Source organism: Mesoplodon densirostris, chromosome 8, assembly GCF_025265405.1.
Source record: "Mesoplodon densirostris isolate mMesDen1 chromosome 8, mMesDen1 primary haplotype, whole genome shotgun sequence".
Taxonomy (NCBI): Eukaryota; Metazoa; Chordata; class Mammalia; order Artiodactyla; family Ziphiidae; genus Mesoplodon; species Mesoplodon densirostris.
The window spans coordinates 36235853-36260396 of record NC_082668.1 but is presented as its reverse complement, the minus strand read 5'-3'; the positions used below and the strand labels follow the sequence as shown (position 1 = coordinate 36260396).

At 42.8% G+C, this 24544-nt stretch overlaps 1 protein-coding gene across 4 annotated transcripts in view; it reads left to right on the top strand.

Moving 5' to 3' along the window:
- Positions 1–24249, top strand: part of SPATS2L (spermatogenesis associated serine rich 2 like) — a 177172-nt gene extending 152923 nt beyond the window's left edge. For all 4 annotated transcript variants that reach the window (XM_060107040.1, XM_060107042.1, XM_060107039.1 and 1 more), the window contains 5 exons: positions 8031–8089; positions 14375–14484; positions 17368–17470; positions 20113–20333; positions 23351–24249. In XM_060107040.1, the coding sequence (XP_059963023.1) occupies positions 8031–8089; positions 14375–14484; positions 17368–17470; positions 20113–20333; positions 23351–23746 (889 nt within the window). In that variant the 3' untranslated portion in view covers positions 23747–24249. The remainder of the gene's footprint in view (positions 1–8030; positions 8090–14374; positions 14485–17367; positions 17471–20112; positions 20334–23350) is intronic.
- The last annotated feature ends 295 nt before the right edge of the window (positions 24250–24544 follow it).

The following is a 24544-nucleotide window of genomic DNA, read 5'->3' as shown; positions in this document are numbered from 1 at the left end:
CTACTTGATAATGAGCCTGAGATAAATTGGCAAGTGGAGTTGGGTAGGAGAGACATTTCTGGGGTAGACTTGGGAGGACTTGATCACGTGGGAAGTGAAGGAAGGGGTGTCGTGGAAACTGGTGAGTAGTGAGATCAGTAGCCAGCAGACGGGTGCAGGAGTGGGGACAGGATGGACATGCAGGGGAGGAAGAATATTTTCCCTCTGCCCTTCTGGGTTCTTGGCTAAGACCCTGTAATAAAAGACAGGTTAACAAGAGAGAAACAAACAGACGTTTATTAACATGTACGCCTCATGTACACATGGGAGAGACCCAGGGAAAAATGAAGAACTCCCCAAGGTGGCCTGGAATTCAGGATCAAATACCATCTTCATAGGGAAAGGGGAGAGGGGGTGTAGGCCTCTGAGGGGAGAGTAAATGACTTTTAGGAAAGATGAATGGGTCCTTAGAAGAACAGGTGGAGGTATGATAGCTTGTGACACAGTCTGCTGAGTGTGGTGTCAGGTCTAGTCTTCTCTCCTTTGATGGGCGAGAGTCGGCATCCTCCCTGGTTGGTGAAACTTCTGGAGAAGGAATTTATGACAACTGAGTTCCTTTTAGACAATCTGTCTTTAAGCAGAAAAGGGGAGTTTGGAGAAAGCCTGTCCCTGCATTTGCTGTTTTTCACGTGCCCACAGCTCATCATGATCAATATACCAAAGTGCCATATTTGGGGTGGCCTATTCTGCTAGCCTTCAGGGAGCAGAACAGAGAAAGGAGGAACAGGGAATTGACAGCCATGCAAGAGCGTGGGCACCATTTGTGGGCACCTGTCGTGTTAGGGCTGCCTGTCCTTCTGACCCTGAGAATAGAGAACCATACACAGTCTTGATGTATTTGTGCCTGTCATGCCAGGGACGCCTTTGGTGACAGCAACAATAGTTGAGAAATGGGTGGGCCGAAACCCCTGACTAGTTTTGCCCTGGGCCCAAGAATTCCTGGTAATACTTGGGAGATTGGACTAGACATGGTACCCATGGTAACAGTAGAGTACATCCTAAGTATATAAAGGGAGTTTTTCTGCCCTCCACCTGGTGGGCACAGTCCTCTCAGCCAGGGCAAGGGACGTAGATGCCTAAACTCCTGGGCAGTACAGGTGGCCTCTTCCATCAGTACCTGCTCCCAGCTCAGGATCCACATAGCGGCCCCTGGGTGCTACTAGGCTGCCAGGCGCTCAGCAGGCATTCCTCCCGTGGTCACAGTTCTTACTCCTGATGCAGCAGGTAAGGAGCAGGGCCCACAGTGGGGGGAAATGTTTGTACATTACCCTCTCTCTTTAGTGAAAGAAATAGAAATTCTTTAAACAGGAAGTCTGGCTTTACAGCTTTTCCCTCCTTCGCATGCTTTAAACTGTCTGTTACGGGCCAGGAGGGCTGAAACATCCCCTTAGCATTCGGTAGGATCCTTCCTCCCCATCAATCTCCACATTCTCTTTCTCTCTTAACGGGCCGGCGGTCTGGAGGCTCTGCCCCGTGATCATCCTGCCAGCAAGCGCGGGGCTCTGTCTGCTTCCTGAGGCTCTCCACCTGCTTTGTTCTGCTTGGCAACCGAGGAGTTAAGGAAGCTCCGCACCGAAGCACTTCGTCCACCACAAGGTCCTGAAGCAAAATTGTCTGGGATCAGATAGTCGCAGGCCGTTTCTCTCACTATGGCCTCCCTGAGGCCAGCTCAGGCAGATGAAATGTAGCCTAGTTTTAACTCTCTTAACGTCTGACTCTGGCTGCTGTTGCAGATTGATCTCGTTCAACTCCTATTGAAATCCTACTTTCATTCCTCAGTATCCGCCAGAAGCTTCTGCCCTCCAGCTTCTCACCCACTGACAGTCCTATGGCCGCTCCCCATCACAGCATCTTTATTTATGAAGCACACCAGACTCGACGTGGCTCTTTCGAGCTGCCAAATGAAGCCGTTTTGTCTCTCAGTATCTTGTCTCCACATTTAAAGAAGAGTCTTTCACAGAGCAGAAAATGATAAATCTATTCCTGCTAAAGTGCCTCTGTTTCTTTTTATTATTGTTATTATTAGTCCTCTATAGAAAGGAATCAAGACAGTGGAAACATTTTTTATAAAATGACACTTTATCTCTGTGATTAACAATATAATAAACCATGAAGGCTCTGCCATGGTCATCTCCCTCTCCTTACACCTTATTGCTTTAATAATAAAAGCTTTTTTATGGCAAGAGAATAAAATTTTACTATCCAGGCAGTTTAGATAAAATGAGAAGATGTGTTTTTGGAAGGATAAAGGGCACATCTGAAACATGTGAGTTCAGCATGGGTTTTATGTGAGCTCAGTTTATGTAGAACACGTTTGATGTGTCTTCAGTCTGGTGCCCTCCTGAGGACTTTATCCAGCCATTTAGAGAACTTTCAGTGGTCAGCGAAAAGCCGATTAAAGAGTTCTGTGTTTCTATCACGTACGGAGGATCACCGTTGAAAAGCAAAAATGCCCCAAACCTGAATTGCAGAGGATTAGTGGGGGAAAGTACAAATCTCAGTAATTTATTACCATCCCAATTTACAAACAGAATCATTAACTACGTGTCTTGATTCTGAGCCAAACCCTGTGTGGTTTAGTGAATATCGTTGTACTTTTATTCGTAAGCTTATGTCTCAAATGATTAGATTCTGTCAGTGACAAAAGTTATATAAATTTTTGCATAAAGATTTATATGCAAGCACCACAGTGTACCAATTAAGGAGTTTCATTATTTTTATGCCATAGGAAAATAAATATGCTGTCTTCCCTTCCATTCATCACTGTCAAGCAGTTTTTGTCGAGCAGCCCACCATGGTCGAAGACCGTAACATTGAACAGAAGTTTTCTAAAACTCTGTCAGAGCGTCTCTGAAGAAGGGATGATTAAGCAGAGACCTGAAGGAAGCCTCAAAGTGAAGGAGATGAAGAAAGGCAGAGCTGGGGAGGAGAGCTGTCCTCTAGCAGTGGGAAGGGCACGTGCCAAGGTCCTGTGGTGAGGGGGAATTAGAGCTCATACCTCCTGGGGTGTTGGGAAACTTCAGTGAGATCACTCCCGTGAGGCACTGGTGCTCTCCCTGATGGCCTCGCACAGTAAGCACTCAGGAGGGTTAGTTACGAGCAGCTGTCATTTTGAGGCTGTATACACAGTGGTATCTCGAAAGCCTGCACGTGACCTTCCTGCTTCTCCAGTAGGAATGGGGACAGTGACACTGCCTGTGATTTTCCTGTGACTCGTCTCCTCCCTCTGTGCCATTCCTCCCTCCTGACCTCCATATCTGCTAACTCCCTACTGGGTTTTGCCCAGCACCCTCCTCTTTTATCCAGCCTGCAGAGTTGTCCTGCGTCAGGCAGCACTTCAGTGCGTATCTCTGTCTTGGGGTCTCTAAGAAGATTCAGTGGGACTTGTAAATGGCACTGAGGAAGTGACTCAGGAAGCTGGGTGTGGCCCCCAGCACTGCGGGCATTTAGAAGGTGTGAGACACAGGGAATTAATTCCCTGGCGGTCCAGTGGTTAGGACTCTGCACTCTCACTGCCGAGGGCACAGGTTCGATCCTTGGTCGGGGAACTAAGATCTCGCAGGCCCCACGGTGCGGCCCAAAAAGGTGTTAGACGCGGCCTTTCATCTTGGACAGTCCTTTGGTCTGGCTCTCAGCTTGCTGTGATGCTGGTTCCCCACTGTCTGACAGCCTGCCAGCGGACCGGCCGGCTTCCGCTACTTCATTCTCTTCATCTTCCACATCCTCTTCCCTTAGTATTCCCTTCCACAAGCCTGCTGCCTTGAAAGGAAAAAAAAAAAAAAAAAATCCAGCGAAACTCTGAGGTGCACCTTATTGAGATTCTCATGGGAGGTCCTGGGGCACGGCCTCGAGCTAGCACCTTGATGCTGGTTTGCATCCAGTTCATGGGTTCTGAGCAGGGTCCTGACTCAGCAGAGATCCCTTGGATTGCTTTTATGCGTGAGTTTTGAAAGCAATCATACATAGCGGTGCTTGAATTACTAAGATGCTTGAGGACAGTCTTTTGCTGAAATACCCAGAGGAATGGAAGCATGGTTTGATGCCGACTTCAGAGGCTTTTCACATCCTCCAGTGGGCATTAAGCAGATTAACAATTTATTGTGTATAGCCTTCATCCCTCCTGTTGCTAGCCCAGGAGGCCTAAACTAACCATTGTGTGAATATCCACAATGTTTAATGTGTTAGACCTGGGGATACGGATTGCACCCCAAATATCCATCTTGTAAACTCTCTGGGCACATGATTATATTAACAAGTTTAATCAACAAAAATGCACTATAATCTTGTAGCTGGTAAAGAAATGAGCAAAGGCCCCTTCCTACACCATGCTCTCATCCAGCACACACACAGGCTGCAGGGTCCGTGGCCTTGTGTGGGGACTGAGGGCGTGGGGACTACATGAGGCTGTCTTGGCACTGTCACTGCGGTCCACCCCCTCCTGCCCCCTGAAGTCTAAAGGTACCCCATCTTGTATCACGTGCGGGTATTTGCTTTGGTTGTGCACCTTGCATGCTCTCAAATCCTGGAGACTCTACTTACAGCCTTCTGGTTGATGGAGGGTGGGCAATTCTAATTTCTTCCTCCTGCCATCATCATTTTCTTCCCTCTCCATCTGTTTTACGCTCTTTCCCCAACAAGTTCGGCAGGTCCTCTCACCCTCTTCCTCTCAGCTCACCCAAAAGAATGGAGGCTCCACAAGGATGGCAGGAATCTTTTTTTTTTTTTTTTTAATCCACAGCTGTATTCCCAGCTCCACCCTCGCCTGGCATGTGGCAGGCACTCAGCAAATGTTTGTCCAGTGGATGAATGTTTTGTCAGTCTCTCCAGAGACTGGAGTCTTCTAGTGCTCTTTGTGACATATTCTGTACCGTCACCCCACACTTGTGCAAGCCGGCTTCACTTCGTTGATTAAGAGAATGGAGCAAGTCTCACCTGACCTGTAGCCCATAAGTCAGCGGAGTCCCAGCCCCTTGGACTCCCGTTTCATGTCCGTTGGAAGTCAAAAGACCTCTCTAAGATTTGTGCCAGTTCAGGGATGCGGGTGAGGCCCGACATTCTCAATGCTCACTCTGCCTTCAGGCTGTTGCTCTTCCCATTTCTCAGCCCTGCACTGACCCAGACGTGAAACCCAGCCACTTCCTCTGTGTGTGTGTGTGTGTGTGTGTGCGCGCGCACCCACACACGTTCAGACCATTCACACCAAGCGTGGTGAAGGTCTGGACATCCCAAGCAAGGCTCACATCACACACCTTACAGTGGATACCTCACAGTAGCATATGTGGTCCTCCCGCTTCTGGAAGCTCCTTTGCTCACCCCACTACTGGTGATTTCTCCCCACCTCTTCACCCTACACAGCTCCCAGCATTCTGGCTGACTCTCTCTCTTTTCACCTCCTTTTCTATAGGGAATAAACGTTCAGAACATTGTCTCAGGTAGAATAGCTTAGCCGTGTTGTTATAATTTGGGCTCCTGACTCCAAATCTCTAGGTTCTCACCTTATCTCCCTACCAGCTTATCTATTAGCCTTGTTTTTCTAAACTAACATAGAACTGCCCTCTCCAATCACTTGTGGCTACATTTGTGAACTTGACAGGAAGGCTAAGTATACCTCATAATCACAGGAGCACAAGCCTATTGACTTCACTCAGCATTTCGTACAATTAACGAATATGTGCTGGTTTATGAATAGATGATCTCCAGAAAGAAACGCAAGAAGCTGGTGACGGTGGAGACCTCCAGGGAGGAGGACTGAGTAAACTGAGACAGAGTTTGGATAAAGACTTCCTTCTCGCTGTGCACCTTTCTGTATTGTGTATTTCCTGTGCTTAAAACACACTGACATCATATGTGTTTAATGTCAATAAATAAGGTACAATTCTCTTGATACGCTAGTTACACCAAAGTGGTTATAGCCAGTGACCTAAAGCCACAAGCGTCATGGGGAGAGCTGATGTCTATGCTTGATGGATTAGGCTTCGAGCCCAGTTCTGGAGAATTTGCCGTTCCTTGTTCACGTCAGCTCTTTCCATGAGGATTTCCTGGTTGGAAAGCGCCAAGCTCTTCAACACACAGTCCTTACTCTCCAAGTGTTTAGTTTACATCATTTGGATGAGGAGACCCAAACTCCTAGAGATACATCCTAGGAGCCACTTCGTACCTTGACAAATGCTACAAAATATTTCCTCTTAAGGGGAAATAGATTTTCAACACACTTTAAATTTTAAGAATACATCTGATGGAGAAAAAAATGTACACCTGTTGGAACAATCTGAGTAGTAATAAATAAGGATGTTTTAAGGATAATAATTGCAGTGTATTGAAGCACATTAAATATGAGTTCACAATTAAACTATACAAACAAGCAAAAAAAATCTCATTGGTTACTTTTGGAGGAGCCAACTATCATTTTGAAAACTGATAAATAAAAAGAGAGAACCAAGCATTTACCCTGCCTATGCAAACTGTACTTCATGATAACCAAATAGTTGATAAAGGAAAATTTCTCTTTATGGAAGTTTTCAGTAACTAAACCAAGGAGTGAGAGAATTTGAATATCCTCATTTCTCAAACCCTCTTGATCTAGGCAGTGATCACCAATAGCTGCTAATATCATAAAAAATAGAGAGGTTCTTTGTATTTCCTGTACATTTATTTTGAGATGTATAAAGTTGAGTACCTTCAGGTTTAATTTTTTTTCAGGAGGAGTATTTATAAGTGTGTCCTGTCATGTGTCTGCTGATGGAAGTACATAACATAATTTCTCCTGAAATAAAAAACAAATATGAATTTAATCAGATTTCTGTATCTCATAACAAATTTATAGAAAATATAAAGGAATGGGTTAAATAATACCATGGCCATGGAGTCAGCAAAATTCAGACCTTGGACAACTCTACAGGACCTGGTTTCTTTAACAAAGGAATTGCAAGGGAGGAAAAAGAAGAAAGAGAGATGGGAGGGAATGTATAGATTAAAACAGATTTAAGAGACAGTCAACAAATTGTCACGAACAGACCTTATTTAGATCCTGGTTCAAACAAACTGTTTAAAAAACATGTATGGGGCAATTAGGAAATTTTGAATATTGAGTAGATATCTGATAACATTAAATTATTGTTCATGTTTTTAGGTATTACAGTAATACTATGGTTATATTCCCCAAAAGTCCTTATCTTTGAGATACCTATATTGAAATATTATGGTTGAAATGAAAATTTTAAAAATCTGGCATCTGTGCTTATTTACACATAAAAATCTGTGAAAGGGTACATAAGGGATTTGTGATGATGTGTTGATACTGCAAGGGGAGCGAAGAGTCAGGATGGGAGAGAAATGAACTTTTGGACAGAAAATTATTACTTTTGCAGGTAATACCTTTTCAAAGGACTAGCCAAAAATATATTAAATATAATGGAAAAAAGTTAATTTAACCTTGCAAGGCTTATTTGGGGGAATGAGAAGGCATAGACTCATTATAGAGCATGTGGATGGATTGACCCAGAACCATATTTCTCAAAGTGGGTCCTAGGACCCTCTGCGTCAGCATTGGGCCCACCTCTCTCCCTCCCCGCCCAAATCTGGGAGAGTGAAGCACAGAGACATTTGAGAATTACAGGCCTTGATAACCTGAGTGCCACCTTTTAAATACTTATTATATTGTTTTGGGACTTCAAAAATTCATAGGGCAAAAATACTCCCAAATTGAAATTCAAAGCAGTGCAATTCTGAAAGTCTGAAAAGGCTTTTTTTTTTTTAGTTTTGCTGACAATGATTTAATCAGCAGATGTCACTATGTAACTCTGGGAGCATCCCTTCCATGTTGCCTCATTTTGGGAAAGGCAGAGTCTGCTGCTGGCAATGTAACATAGAAATATTTATGGTAATCTTGTATTTTGTTTAATGAAAATAATTTTTCTTTTACTTCCAGTGCTTATTAAAAGTTTATCTTTGATTAAGCATTCTTTGCTTTTGTTTTTGTTTTTTTCCCCCAGCATCATTGACAAAGAAGTTTCATTAATGGCAGAAATGGATAAAGTTAAAGAAGAAGCCAGTAAGTAGACACATGGTTGTTTGATTAGGAGTCTCCCAATCAGAAGTAATCCATAGGTCAGATTGACAATGATACAGATTCTGAGTGGGGTCCAACAGGATGGAGTAGTAGCACCCACTGAGCGGAGGGCAGAATAGGCATGCAGCAAAGAATAGGTGCCAGTTGAGTTTATTTAAAGTCCAGGGAGACTTTTGTGCCTGTAGAGGACTACTTATAGTTAATTGGGTTTAAAATGACATTGAATGTAGTATTAAATTTTAAAACATAAGTTTTTATGCCTTCGCAACTTACAAATCTTGCTATACTACTTATACAATCCTTTTCACTTGTTCTTTCAACTAACTCAAGTTTACCAAATTAAGTTCCCCTAAAAAATGTGTTCTATTTGAAGGTTACTTCAGTTCCCCTTAACATTTTGAATTACGTTTGTAAATTTAATATATCTTATTTTTTTCAAGCACTTCGGATACCTGACAAGGCAAACTCACAAACCTAACCAGCAAAGTATTCCAAGCTCTTAAGCAACTCTTATAAGATTAATAATTCAAACTTAGAGATGTACTAAATGAAGTTCTCTTAAAACACTCCAATTCTGTTTACAAACTCAGCCAAATTCGCTAACACCTGCCAACTTAACACCTCAGAAGAAAATCAGTTACGTGTTTGAAATCACAAGTGAGATTGTGTAATATACAGAATACTCTATATTTAAATAATGAACACACGCAGACAATCTTGATCATTGCAAAACTTTTTCTGAATTTAACACAAAATATTAGTACTCTGGGTTTGATTTATTTTACTATTTTTATACCTATTTCTAAACCTTTCCACTGCTGTAAGGTTACCCAACAGCCATTAGGGTGGATTTGCCATCTCAAATAGGCTGAGGTTCATGGGTTGGAAATTTCAACTGAGACAAGATTGCTCAGTCTGATTCAACGCAAGCGTACATGCTGATCCCTCTTTTATTTTTAAATTCATTTGCTATGTTAATGGGAGCCCTAAGAACATTTTTTTTTCTTTTTTTTTTCCCTAAGACCATATTTTTCGGCTGGGATTTAGTTTTACAATCCATATCTCCTAGGCATTTTAAATTCTTCATCCTTACCCAAATCTTATCTCATAAATTGGATAAATGGCAGTCTGCACCCCCAGTCAGGTTTCAGCAAAATTCCTTTACTTTTGACTTCAGTGCTTTCCTTTTTATCAGTGAAGGATCAGACCAGATTCTTCATTCTTTTAAAAATATTTTTCTTGCCTGGCCCTTGGCCATAAATTCAGTAGTTATTTTATGGAAAATAGCTATCATTATTTTTGTTAGACAATTTTTCCAAATAATTTTAAACAACATTTTAGAATCTAAAATACAGCAGGTTTTATTAAATAAAACTAAATGTGATCCAGGGTTAAGCTGTGGAATATTTAGATAGTTACACAGTTTCTTTGACTGTGAAATTATTTTATTTTATTGAAATTTGTTGATTTCTTCAGTAGCAGTAGATTACCCCATGACTTGGGATCTTCCCTGTTTCTCAGGTACAGCTTATTTTCCCTTTCAGTTTCATATCCTAATGATAAAAATGTAACAGCCAACACAAACACAAATGTTTCTCTAGCACCAAATAGAAAGTTACTAGCACATCACTTCTCAGAGTTTAACAGAGGGCCTCAGATTTCAAGGGCTCATTCTCCCTTCTTGGGACAGTAGTATTCAGTCCCAAGACCTGTGGAATTTGGGCATCTCTTGAGAGTATCCCCGTTTTGAAAACTCATTCAATCAGTAAACATTGACTGTGTGCTTCCTTATGTGCTAAGCACTGGCAGAGAGAGGGACAAACAGCAAACAGATAAATCTGGGACCTGCACACATGGAGCTTTCAGGCTAGCTGAAACGGCTAGTTTGGTTGACAGGGTTCCCCTAACTTCAGGAATCGGTCCTGGTTTAGAACTGCCCAGCACCCTGGGGAAACCAATTTGCTTACCTTGGAGGTGAACAGAAATGAAATCAAATCCAGGTTCCACCCATTTACTGGCTGTGTGACATTGAACTATTTTGTGAATTTCTAAAGTCAGGTTCCTAATCAGAAAAGAGGGCATAAGCAGAGTGTCTATATCAAATAGTTATTAGCACAGTGCCTGACATGGTGTGTATAAAAAGAGAAAGGCTCATCTTAGTAGAGAGGTTAGTCCAACCCCTCAGAAAACAGAGGTCAGAGGGCTTATGCAGCCTCTCTCAGGTGACACACCTATGTCAACTGTAAGTCTTCTCCATCGATAGAAAGAACCATTGAATTTCTCCCCACAAAGTGCTGAACTGTCTTTACAACCACCATTTTGAGCTTCCTTATCTATGGTCTCAAGAGTATTTTCCACGTTTTCCATTTCCTGCACATGATATAAACCATATTTCCCCAATTATAATATAAGCTCCTATATCCCTCATGGCACCTAACACAAAGCTGAGAAGACTGTGGGTACTTCATTGTATTTCTTAAAAGAATTATTGTAATTAATTCAGTATCTACAGGCTGTGGGATCCAATATTAGTGAACATGAACGTAATTGCAACAAGAGGGAGGTATATTCTAGATAAATATATCTCACTTTAATAATAGTATTTGTGGGCTGCCCTGGTGGTGCAGTGGTTAAGAATCCACCTGCCAATGCAGGGGGACATGGTTGGAGCCCTGGTCTGGGAAGATCCTACGTGCCATGGAGCAACTAAGTCTGTGCGCCACAACTACTGAGCCTGCGCTCCAGAGCCCGGGAGCCACAACTACTGAGCCTGTGCGCCGCAACTACTGAGCCTGTGCTCTAGAGCCCGTGCACCACAACGACTGAGCCCACGTGCCACAACTACTGAAGCCCATGCACCTAGAGCCCGTGCTCCACAATGAGAGAAGCCACCACGATGAGAAGCCCACACACTGCAAGGAAGAGTAGCGCCTGCTCATCGCAACTAGAGAAGGCCCACGTGCAGCAACGAAGACCCAGTGCAGCCAAAAATAAGATAAATATATAAATTTATTTTTTTAATTAAAAAAATAATAGTATTTGTAGTTAGGGTTTTTTAGGGTACTATTCTAAACAATTCATATAGGTTATTTCATTCAGTTCCACAATAACCCTGTGAGGGGTATATGATTATTACATTTTACAGATGAAGAAAGTAAGGATGCTGTCGTGCTATGATCTCAAACTCTGCCTGCCCAGGGAATTGGAGGCCTAGACAGGTGTGTTCTCAGAGTGTCAAATTTACTAGAGATGGGAAGAAAACATTACTTTATATTAACAGGAACATAGATCTATTATGAAGTAAAACGCAAAATTCGCAAGAATTTTTAAGGAATTAAAAGGATTTCAAAGAACCTTTGTGCTTGAAGAGCTACTTGGGCCCCAGCTCCTGGCCCCCCACCCCCCCAGGATTTCAAGTATACCCTCTGCTAAGACACATTATTCGAGAAGCCCTAAAATTTTCCATGGTTCAAGTAATAAGAACAAGCTTCTAATGTGTTCCAGAAACTTGAAAGAAATTATAAATCCTACTGAGCGAATGGATTTCAGCATACCAGATACTGTTTATAAAACTACATAAATAATACTAATCGAGTGTTGAATGCAGTGAAAATCTAAAGCCATATGGGACTGTCTCCCTCTACAAATTTCCAAAAGGATGGTGCTTTCAAAACATACTTATTATTCTATTTTAAATTATAGGATCAATGAATTTTAGGAACTGATCTGTTTCAGTCTTGCTTTCTGTTTCTGTGATTGATGCTTTTGAGGTGAAAATGTTGGCTTCCCCCCAGAGAATATTGGCTTTGGATCTCAAGTTTTAGGACTTTTTCATAATGAAAGTCTTTGAAATGTTAATGAGACTATATGTAAAACTCATCCCAACACTTGCTGATGCAAAGTATTCATTCCCATGCACATTTGCATGAGTGTAACTCAGAATTTATTGGTGATCTTGCACCTGCATTTCTATTTTAGGGCCCATTTATATCTATTTCTACAAAATCTTTTGTTCGGTATGAATGCCCAAGCTCTACTTAATCAAAAAGAACAATCACCCCTAATTGTCACCAGTCCCACAAATGATCTGTTAAGAAAAGTCAGATCTGTTTATCCATGTAGTCACTCAGGGTCTGTTGACCCCTTTACTAGCTGCTCATCAAAGCTGGGCCCTCAGCATTCTTATTTATCTTACTTTGCAAAAGGAAAGTACCTCATTTCATCTTCCTACTCAAGAATCATTTTCTTATTCTCCAGGCTTTAGTCCCAGCCACATGTTGAATTATAATGGGAAATAAATAATCAGTCAAAGGTATGAGTCCTAGATATTCTCAAGTGGCCCCTGTAGAAAAGGAACTTCTGCCTTTCTTTGCATATTCCTTTTAAGTAATGCATTGATTCATTCTTTGCATATTCATTTTAAGTAATGCACTGATCCATTCGTTGGAATCCTTCATTCAGCAAACATATTGGGCACCCACTGTGTACCAGGCCCTAGGTATCCTGGACACAAAGAACTAAATGTGCAGTTTTTGCCAGGACTAGAGATGCCTGCTGTAGCCAGAAGTAACAATATTTTAAGAGCAACCAGAAATCCAGCTTTTGAATGGAATCACTTAACTTTCAAGTGTGGGTGATTTATTTGTAAAAGTAATGTGTGGACCAAACAAAATATATGTACCCTGTCACTGAAAGTGATAGCTGGCTACCTTTTTGTGACCTCTGGTCTGACTGGGTAACCTGGGACATCACTCAGTAATACATTTTCTATGTTCAGATGAAAATTCCTTTCACTCCCATCATCAGGACAAGTTTTTCACTAGCTTCTCTGTACTCTGAAATGCTACCAGGCACAATTCAGTCTCTTCCCAGCTACCTGGAATTGTAAATGGGAGGCAGGGGGCGTCCCGGTAAATAATCAAAGCATGATTAGAGTAGTTTGGCAGATGGTTAGGCTTTATGAGTTATAGATTAGTTATTTTATTGACATCTCAACATTGGTATCAGCATAAAAAGATATTTCTCATCCTGTCTGAGGCATGGATTATGGTTTGCAGGAAATCTTAACTTTTGATTGATTCTGAACTTCTTTTGGGGCTTTTGAAGCAACTATTTTTGACATTTATAAATTAAGAACTCTTAAAATCAGAAAGCACCTTGTTTGGGCATTGTGCTGTGAATCTGGTCTAATAAAGCAGTTGACCCTTGTTCAGCCAAGAATGGAATGTGAATTCCATGTGCATATCGTATTAGTTAGGTGGACTTTTCTTTTGTTATCACTCAAAATCTTTGTCCAAAAGAAATGAAGACAATTCATATGTGACTGGAATGAGAGAACTACAAATCTTCTCTATTATAAAATCAAACTTCTTGTTTAAATCTCACCCAATGTATTTGTATTCATTGCCTTTGAGCTCCATGGTCTTTTGGGAAACACACACACACACACACACACACAGACAATTAACCTGTGGGCTCCTACATCTACTTGAACCTTTAGTAGTTCATCTGACAGGTGTGTGAAATGTGATGCCGAGAATTCCCTTGTGACTTCGCTGCATGTGCAGATGCTAAAGAGTGCACATGAATTCAGCTTAAGCAAGCTTTGACTCACCCTTGAAATTTTTCCATTGTGGACACTTATAACAAAAACTCTGGTTTGCAACTTCTCTCTGGTTGCAAAATGGAAACATATCTGCAGAGTAGCAAAAGCAGAGGCATTTTTTAGCTCACAAAAAGCTAATAAAGGAAAACTTTTAGGTCAACTTTCAATGACACAGCTAGTTGCCCTAAATGAATATGTGTTAAAGTTCAGAGGGTCTGATGTTGTTAGAATTTAATAGTACAGCACCTACAGAATAATGGTTTTTGCTTAGTGGACTCACTGTCTTTGCATTATCATTCAGATAGGATTTTAATGTTTTTTTTTTTTTCTTCTTGGAGATAGTTGTTCTGAGTAATGCACAAATCTGAAAGTCCAAACTAAGTAAGTGAGATCAGATGCCAGTGGGGAAAATGAAGAAGATTGTGGGTGTACAGTGAATCAGAAAGGACCGTGTTTGGTTTGGGGCTTGGTGAATAAAGACATAAGGAAATGAGTGGTTGGTGATGAGCACCAAGGGCCAACCCAGCTTAGTGACCAACTCAGAAAACAGCCATGGCCCAACAAAGCGATCAGTCTGCGGAGAGAGAACCGATCCAAGAAATTAGGTCGTTGAATATGTTTACATCTTTGGCCTTAATGTATTATTCCTTCTTATCTGGCAGTGGAAATCCTGACTGCTCGTCAAAAGAAAGCAGAAGAACTAAAGAGACTTACTGATCTAGCCAGTCAGATGGCAGAGATGCAGCTGGCCGAACTCAGGGCAGAAATTAAGGTCAGTTCTAAAATATCACAGCCTGAACCCTGAGCCAGAGTTCTGATCCCCATTCTGTCTGTTCTGCATACATAGAGTGCTGCTCTCTGAAGATGTAACATCAGACACCCAGCTGTCTTTCACAGGGTTGAAATCGAGAATACAGAAAGGTTAAAGAACCACCTTATCACTATATTTATGTATACTATGTGTTGAAGGGCTATATCATTACAGAGGAGAGGTACAAGCTATTTTTTTAGCCAGTGGAACTGACCCAAATAAAATGTATTCAACCATAACTTATAGCTGGGAAGGGGGACATTATTTTCACCATATGTAATTTATGCATATGTATATAAACACACACACATGTGAACACACACTAAGTATGAACTTAGTATAACAGTAAGGATTCTAAAGAATGTACAATATGTGGAGACTTCTTTCCTATATCCTTTTCAAGCTTACTTGCCCTTTTATTAAGAATACCACCCACAAATACGTATTTAGTGGATTTCTTCAGTTGCACGCAACAGAAGCTGATCCTGGCTAACCTCAAGAACAAGTAGAATTGGAAAGGATATGAGAGTAGCTCACCAAAGCAGAGTGTGCTCTGAAGACTCCAGATTATAACTGGGCAGAAATGTTGGCAGTAGTAATTACCAGACACTCTTCAGGGCACCATCAGAGTGAGTGACCTCCAGCTGTCATCACCCCTTGGGCCGCCCCACTGGATTCAAATCCCAAACAGAGAGATTCTGATTGGCCTCCACTTGGGTCACATCCACCATTTGGCCAAGAGAGGTCTTGATTGAAAGACCCACCAACGCTGTGAATCTTGGAAACTGCATTGGGGTACAGTTACCAGAAGGAGAAATTGTTACCAGAAAGGCAAAAACAAGTATCTACAACAAAATAGGAAGTTACACTTTATAAATTTACCCTTATCCTCATTTTCCCCAATACAGTAAACATACACACATGCACACGCACTCCAGCTTCTGACCGACTTTTAGGGAACTAGTGTACTTTGAAGTCATATTTGTTGCCAGCTTTATAAGTAGGATTGTCTGCTCATCCCAGCATAACCACTGGTTGGGTATGGTAGAAAGTGGCAAGTGACTTTGGTCCCATCCATCCTGGTTAAGTGTAAAAGAGCGCCCCATGGGGATGAGGATTTCCCCTGAAGGTTCTGAGAAGTTCTATAGGTCTTTCCCTTCTCACCTGCTCTCCTGGTCTTTGTTTCCTCCAACCCAGTCAATTGCAGTGGCCTCCTGACTAGTCTTTCTGCATCCACTGTCTCCCTCCAGCCTGGTCATTCACGCTGAGACCAGAGTTATTAGAGCAGGTCTGGTCTCCCCCACTATGGTCTCCTCTTCCCTTCAAAATAAAATCCACCACTGGACTCCAGTATATATTTATTATGGCCAGTGCTAATTAGTTTCAGTAGAACAAAACCCTTCGTCTTGTGGACACAGATGCACTTCTAATGTCACAGATGTTCCCTGGTCCCAAAGGAGATTAGAATGGAGAATGGGGCTGGTTGGCAGAACCCATCTTGATACCCAGAAGAACATCCTGGAAAGCAAAACAAACAAACACACACTTGTTTTGATAACTATGAAGTTGCCAGCTTCCTGGTCAACTGAAATCCACTCATCTTCCAGGTTTCACTTCTACCTATCAAAACCCCACTCATTGTAAAATGGTTGATAGCACAGGCTTTGGAGTGCAACAGTCCTGCTCTTGCAACCTTGGATAAATTATATATTCTCTTAGCTTCTTAGAACCTCGATTCCCCCTTTGTAAATTACAGTTAATGATAGTACTGGGCTTCCCTGGTTGCGCAGTGGTTGAGAGTCCACCTGCCGATGCAGGGGACACGGGTTCGTGCCCCGGTCTGGGAAGATCCCACATGCTGCGGAGCGGCTGGGTCCGTGAGCCATGGCCGCTGAGCCTGCGCATCCAGAGCCTGTGCTCCACAACGGGAGAGGCCACAACGGTGACAGGCCCGTGTACAGCAAAAAAAAAAAAAAAAAAAAAATGATAGTACTGATTTCATAATAATGTGATCAGCTGAAAATGAGATTAACTGTTAAGAATTTGGCCCATGTCTGGTAAGTGTTCAATATTTTTTTAATGTTCCAGCTCAAGTGCTTCCTCTTACATAACTCTTTACCCATTCCCCTCAGTAGGAAATAATTTCTTCCTCTTTCATATTCTTAAAGCACCTACTACATTCTACGTTACATTGTATTTTGTGGTATCTGTCTCTCTTGCCATGTGGTAAACTCCCTGGTAGATCACAGAGGGACTGACTCATAGTTATTTCTGCTCACTCTGTCATCTACACATAGATCTTAATTTTAAATGAACTGAAGAGTAATCTCTTTCCCACTTCCTTTAACAGCACTTGAAATTCTACATTTCAAGATAATGGTTTCTAGTTATTGATATTGAAGGCTTTTTGGACTTCCTGGCACCCTATTAAAATGGAGACGGACGTCTAGGAAGGATGACATGCTTTCTCATGAGGGGTGATACCTTAGGAGGCCATTGGCCAGATTAGGAAGACTGCCAGAAGGCAATCCCGTAACTTACAATAGGACAGGAAGTGCTAGAAGGAGGGCGTGGGGTGCTAAAAGGTTTAAGTAGATGAGTCCAGACACACATTTTGCCTGTACAGACAGGACCCACACGTGTTTCCCAGAAGAAGGAGGTGATCGTGCTCCAGGCAGGTCAAAACCAAGCCTGCTTTAACAGAGCCTCCCAGTGACAGAGCTGGCATGCTTCCCCACCTGGGGATGCTTTCACGTCATCAGTGGTGGCGGGAGACCAGAGAATGGATCTGCAGCATGCCTCAGTCATTTCTGTCATCATGGGGCTCCTGTCTCTTCCCTACAGCACTTTGTCAGCGAGCGTAAATATGATGAAGAGCTTGGGAAAGCTGCCCGGTTCTCCTGTGACATTGAACAGCTAAAGGCCCAAATCATGCTCTGTGGAGAAAGTGAGTTTTGCATACTTGCTAAATAATTCTGTGTGCATATAAGCCTGGTGCTATTTGGAGTTGATATCAGAAATGTCAGGTGTGCGGTCCCCCAGGGGGCTAAAGTGAGGTCTAAAGAGATTTAATGATCTAAGGTCATGACACAAGTCGCTAAAAATGTCAAGATCCGAACTTCGAGTCTTCAAATGCCACTGCCCATCAGTAAATCCCCAGGATTTATTAAGCGGAACGGAACAGGTCATCTAGTTTATACCTTTCGCAAACTTTTCTTAAGCACTGCCAGGTCAACTGCCTCTCTGATTTCAAACAGCCTGGTTCTATAGAGACCTGTTACAGGGAGAGGGAGTCTCCCTAATGAGCCTGAGAACAATGGGCTACTGTCGTGAAGGGCCCAGCTGTCGTGTGTGCGTGTGTGTGTGTCACACACGCTGCTCAGCAGTGCCTGACTGAGCCTCTCCCTTAATTAGAGCAGTTAACATGCAACAAAATTGGCTGATCCTTTTTCCCCTGCTCCAGCCCACCCACCAGGGGAGGTGGGAATTAGCACTAAAGTGGCTTCAAGGACGCCACAAGGAGGAAGGAACAACTGGTGAAGGACATGCAATATCTACAGCCTCGTAGTGAGCTGACAAATTGAGATTTGGCTTCACTTTTTTTTTTCAATGTGGAAATTGCATTTTTTTCTGAGTATAAAAAATATAAGCTTGATCTAAAAATTACAAACTATATAAAATAGAACATGACGTTACTTTTGTGGCTCCATCACACTTTTTATGCACATATAATCTACTGTGTAAATTATATAGTATACTTAATTATACTACATCATTTACTATACTATGCAATATACATATATAGTAAGAGAATTTGTGCTTTTATCATTTCACAATATATGGCTAATATTTCTCCATGTCAATATATTTAACCCATAATTTATTTAAATATAATTGGCACAATCAGTCCCTTGATTGTGGACATTTAGGTTGCTTCCAGTTTTTCACCATTAAAATAACACTGCTGTGAGCATCCTTGCTCACATATCTTTGGCAATTATCCGAATTTTTGACTGCACTTCTTTTAAATTATTATTTTTTATACACTCCCTCCCTTATGAATTTACCCCCACTTGCCATTCTCCACCCCCAGATTTTGCCTCACCTCTAGAAAACCAGACGATCTGATTCACAGTTGGAAATTTAACTGCCCATCCTGGTTTCCACTCCAGCCTGATAATGGGCAAGACCCTGATGCCAAGTGACTCTGCCACCATCTGAGGAGGGGAGGGCGGTGCAGCGTCACCTGCTGTCCTCCAGAGCACTCCAGTGCCACCTAGTGGGAGGAACCGTCCCTTACCAAATCCCAGGTGTCCACATTGGAAGCCAGCCTCCCTTGTTGGAGACAAGAGTCCTTGAAAGGCCCTTTTCTTCTCAGCTTTGTTGAGAGCACATGGAAAGCCCACAGCTACTGAACCGGAAATAGTAATGACCCCTATGAAAGTGAATCTAGTTAGCAAAGAGTCACTAAAATCCCCTCATCATGTTTGGACAGTCCCCGACGTGCCATCACACCTTACCTGTAAAATGAAGGGACTAGAGATACCTCCCTGTGCTTTCCACTTCTAATGTTCTGGGATCCCTACTCACACTCCAAATCCTCAGGAAGAATGCTAGGATTAAGTCTGATCCAACACAGGTAGCAGAGAAAATTGCTTTTAAAAACTGGTGACAATTTTTTAAGATTCAGAGGTCTTGCTGTCCAGACCGGCAGTCAAATTCTGGTGAACTATGAGAGGAAAGTCATGATTATATCGTTAAGTTGATTCCCTCTGGCCCTGATTCAGCATAATCACACAGAAACATCCCATCAAAAACCACCCCTTTCAAAACCAGCGGGAAGGGTGATAATAAAAATTGAACAGACCTGTCCGAGCCCTGCCGGGGATCTGTCTGATTAGCCTGTGTGGACTTTAGCATTGGAATTGTTGCAGATTTGCAGTGGGGCTGTAGAAAATGGAGTTGATAAAAGGCCAGATAATGTAACTCTAATGGAATATAGAAGATTCTTTGGGGCATCTTTTGGCTGGAAGGCCTGGCCGTAAGGTCAGGGGATATATACCACCCCGGGGTGACAAAATTCCTGACACCTGGCATCACCCCATTCTGAAGCTCTCAAAATATTGTGGCTCTGACCAGCCAAGTGTCCGTGTACCTCTAGGTTTTTCTGCATCTCTGCAACACCAACTGGTCTAGGGATATGACAAGATCGGCAAGAACAGGTTTGGTAATGGGGAGCCCAAGAGGCAGCGTACCTTTGTGGACAGGGCTGAGAGGGCACTTCGGGGTTTCATTAGCCCTCTTCCCTCGGTGGTTCTTGACCTAAGGCATAATATTAAAGGTGCTCAGATCTGTCTTGTTTCCTACAAATGTCTCCCAACCTGAATGATGATGCTGTTCAGTCTATTCAGTGATTCTCACAGAAGACATTTGTTGGTCTCCAGGCACCTCGGTGCTTTTTCAAACGATATCTTTCTAAAAAAAAAAAAAAAAAAACCTTAATGTTTTTATGAAACTTCTGCCAATTTCTCCATCTCCTAATGGGTTACTGAGGCACAGCCCCTAACACCAAGTGCTTTCTTGTTGCAGTTACACATCCAAAGAACAACTATTCCTCAAGAACTCCCTGCAGCTCCCTGCTGCCACTGCTCAACGCTCACGCGACCACCTCTGGGAAACAGAGTAACTTTACCAGAAAATCATCCAATCACAACAAGCCCTCTGAGGGTAAAGCAGCAAACCCCAAAATGGCGAGCAACCTTCCCAGCACCGCTGACAGCTCTCACCAGGCTGTGCCGGCTAATAAGCAGGTAAACTGCTCCAGGGAGGCCACCTTGCCCTGCTTCCAGGAGTCCCGCAGACCCTAATGCATTGCCTGGGCAAGAAACCACTCGTTTGCAGAGGAAGAAAACAGCCTCCACTGGTCACACCCAGGCTCCGCCCACCCCCAGCAGCAGCCCGACCTCCAGAGCCTCCATCTGCCTGTCCGGCCTCCCAGAGCTCCCTTGGTCCATCCGGTCCCCATTTCATAGGCGCTGTCCCCTGTGGAGGAAGTGGTCTTCACACACTTGACAGCATCAGCAAAGAGTCCACCTAAATGAGACGGTGCTTCTCATGCCCTGAGTGCCACCCAGGTCCTCGTAACTGGCCCACATGTGGAAGGGACTCACACAGACATGGGAACAAGATTCAGAACCTGGCCACTGACACCATTAGTGAGAAGAAATCTGGCATGTTTTTTTTTTTTTTTTTTCTTCTTGCGGTATGTGGGCCTCCCACCGCCGTGACCTCTCCCATTGCGGAGCACAGGCTCCGGACGCACAGGCCCAGCGGCCATGGCTCACGGGCCCAGCCGCTCCGCGGCATATGGGATCCTCCCAGACCGGGGCACGAACCCGTATCCCCTGCATCAGCAGGCGGACTCCCAACCACTGCGCCACCAGGGAGGCCCCCTGGCATGTTTTTTATGATCCTTTAACTCCCATTTATGTCTAGTTTTTCTGTAAGAGGCCAAAGTTAGTTCAAACTGCTCTTTCTTCTCTTGGGCTTTCAGTAAAGAGAATACATTTCAAAATGACATTATTAATTCTTATCTACTATGACCCTTAAAAATAGAAGTATCCAGAGGACAGGCTTCTCTCCTTCTGCTTCTCCACTATATCCTTGAGAAGTGATTTCCTCCTTATCATTAGAGAATGACCAAGAAATGGGATTTGATGATTCAGAAGCTGGGAATGCTATAAAGACATTTTTCCTGAGCTCTCAGAAAGAGAGCTTGAATAAAGAGACTTTTTTTTTTAAGCATTCCAAAATGCTGGTTTTCTAACAAGTGCCCTGTTGGATTTTGTGGTCTTGGTCTTTTAGAATTCTCATTAGTGACTCTGACAGGCATTTCTCTGGCCCCAGATGTCTTCATGAACTTTAAAATAGCACTTGGACAAGGAGTATTTCATACAGTCATAGATTCAAGATCATAATCAAATCTGTTTCACTTGTCTAAATACAGCTTCATAGCTTTTTTTCTTTGCTTATCATTAAACCCCCTGCTAAAATTAAGTCCAAAATTTAGTCTGAATTTCTCTGTCACAATTTTTTTAAAAGTAAAGGGGGCCAGATTAAATGCTGTCCATGTAGATACTTTTTCAGTTCACTGTTTCATCATTTTCAGCAAAGCATTTCAGGCGATGGCCTGTTTAACCTTAAACATATATCTGAGCCTCAGAAGGGCCCTTGTGCTGGGTCCTGTGCTTTAGCGTAAACCCTCATGGCCCTCCCCCAGCCATGGCCCATGGCCCTCCCTACGGAGCGAGACCAAGATGTGACTACCCAGAATCTGCACTCTCCCTTCTGGAAAGTGCTTCAAATACTCGAGATCCTGGAATTCTATTCCCGGATAGCCCCAAGCCTACTCTCAGGGTCTGTTTGGACTACTTCCCTGGATGCATCACCTTGAGGGCCGAGCTGACCACACTACCAGTTTGCGCACCCGTAGGTCCAAAGGGTGATGATTTGTGGAGGTGGAGACGACGCTTAGGTGAGCAGGCTGGAGCGTCCACATTCCTGTGGGCACGGCCCCTCACAATGTGGGATGGAGCCAAAGGTAGGAAGAGAAAATATTCAGACACATGGTATGTGGGCCTCTGCCTATGTACTCTTGCCCTGGGCCCTGAGTTACTAGGGGCGCATCTGCCCTAAACCAATACCATCCAGTCACAATGCACAAATTAAGAACTTGATATATTTGTAACTCAAAAAATTACACATTTTAGTAATAGAGGTTTGATTTTCAAAAAAAGGTCTGTGTTCATGTAACAACCTGCTTATGAATCTTGTCTGGAGGGAATATGTGAAGTGAGAATGGCTCCACCACTTTCTAACTGTAGACCTTGGGCAAGTCCCTTAAACTCCTTATCTTCATCGATAAAATGAAGTGCATTATAGAAGCTCTCTTAAAAGGTGATGGCAATGACAAATGAGGTGGCACAAGGTCAAGTGCCTCGCTTGGTGCCTGGCACACTTAAGCACTACATACCTGTTGGCTGTTATTGACCTCAAGGAGTTCAGACATCTTTCCCTTGTATGAAGACACACAGGCTGGCTAATCCACTGCTTCCTTTTTACTTATCCATCTATGTTCTTGGTTGCTGATTTGTTGAGCGTTGCCAGTTTTTCAGTCTGATGCTTCAAAATTCATTAGCTGAGAACTGCAAAAAGTTTAGAAAAAGAACTAATTATCTCTTTGAAAATACACATCACCTCTACATCTCACCAAGATCTACCAGAGACACCTCATCCCTGTATTTACCCAAGATAAGATTTCTGAACTATGGTATTTGTTTTGAAATAAAATAGAAAAGCTGCTTCAGAGATGAAAAATGACAAATAGAATTTTATGTTTTTCTTCATATATGTCATGAGAATTCATATACATAGTCTATAGGGAATGTCCTAGAAATGTTTATGGTAGAGAATCATTGTTTCCCTGCCTCTGTGTTACATTTCATTCTGTTTTATTTCAGGCATTCTTTATGGGGTTTATTTGGCCTGGTTCTGGAATTGTCTCTCTTACACTTCTGTAACCTCTCTTTCAACATCAGTGATTTTATTTTCTTGGAGTTCCATTTACAAGACAGTCCGCTGTTCTTTTAAGCTCGAGGATTCTATCAGCTTGACCTCATTTGCATGTTGTCACATTCTTCTGGGGTGTAAAAAAGCTTACCTGTGACTTAGAGATTTGGTTTCCCTGATGTCTACTGATGTCATCTGAGGTTTGTTGGCATCTAATACTTACCTCTTTTTTTTTTTTTTTTTTTTTTTTTTTTGGTAGAATGGGTCTTCTAGCCAAAGACGAAGATTTAATCCGCAGTATCACAACAACAGGCTAAATGGGTCTGCAAAGCCCCAGGGCAGTGGTAACGAAGCTGATCCGATGGGGAAAGGCAACAACCGCCATGAACACAGAAGACAGCCACACAACGGCTTCCGTCCCAAAAACAAAGGCGGCACCAAAAACCAGGAGGCCTCTTTGGGAACCAAGACCCCCGAGGCCGCAGCCCATCCGGAAAAGCCCCGACGAAGGCAGCACGCTGCAGACAACTCGGAGGCCAGGCCTTTCCGGGGAAACGTCTCCAGGGTTTCACAGTGCAATCTCTGCCCCACGAGAATAGAAGTTTCCACAGATGCCGCGGTTCTCTCCGTCCCAGCTGTGACGTTGGTGGCCTGAGCTAGGAGAGGGGAAAAAAAGCCGTTTTCATTCAGTTTCTGTTCCCTGCCCGAGGTGCTGACCCAATTCGCTGCCAAAAGAGAGTCAATCCGAATATCCGAATCCTGTACGGCTGTGTCATCCTCTCTTAATCATTTTTTCTAATTCTAATAATCAGCTCTAGCTTGCTTCATAACTTTCATGGCTTTGCTTGATCTGTTGGCGCTTTTTCTCATCAAGACTTTGCAGCATTTTAGCCAGGCAGTATTTACTCATTTGTTAGGAAAATCAAGATGTGGCTAAAGATCAGAGGCTCAGTAGCAACCTATGTTGTAGCAGTGATGTCAGTCCATAGATCGTCTTTAGAGAGTTCATGTTGAAAACAAAATTCTTACTGATCAGACAAACTTGATCTGCTGAAGACACGTGCGCTTTTCTAGAGTTTAACATCTGGTGTTTTTCTGAAAAATATATATATACATATATTGCTTTATTTGAAACCAATTAAAATATGCTGCATTTGACACCTGGCTTGTTTTTTTTCCTTTTAAATTTATGCCCACTTTATCATCCAGTGTACTAGGTAGCACTTTCAAGAAAACTTTAGAGACTAGAAGTTGTGGCACAGAGCTCTGAACAATACTGTTTCTCTCGGGACAGGTAACCTTTTGGAAAAAAACAATGCCTGACAATGGCCCTGCCAGTTCGTTACACACATATAGATCGATGTGCACCCCGATCGTCTTAGACGAAACCTTGGTTGCAAGTAATATAAACCTTAGCCTCATTTAGACAATAAAGAAAAGGTATTGGTTTAGT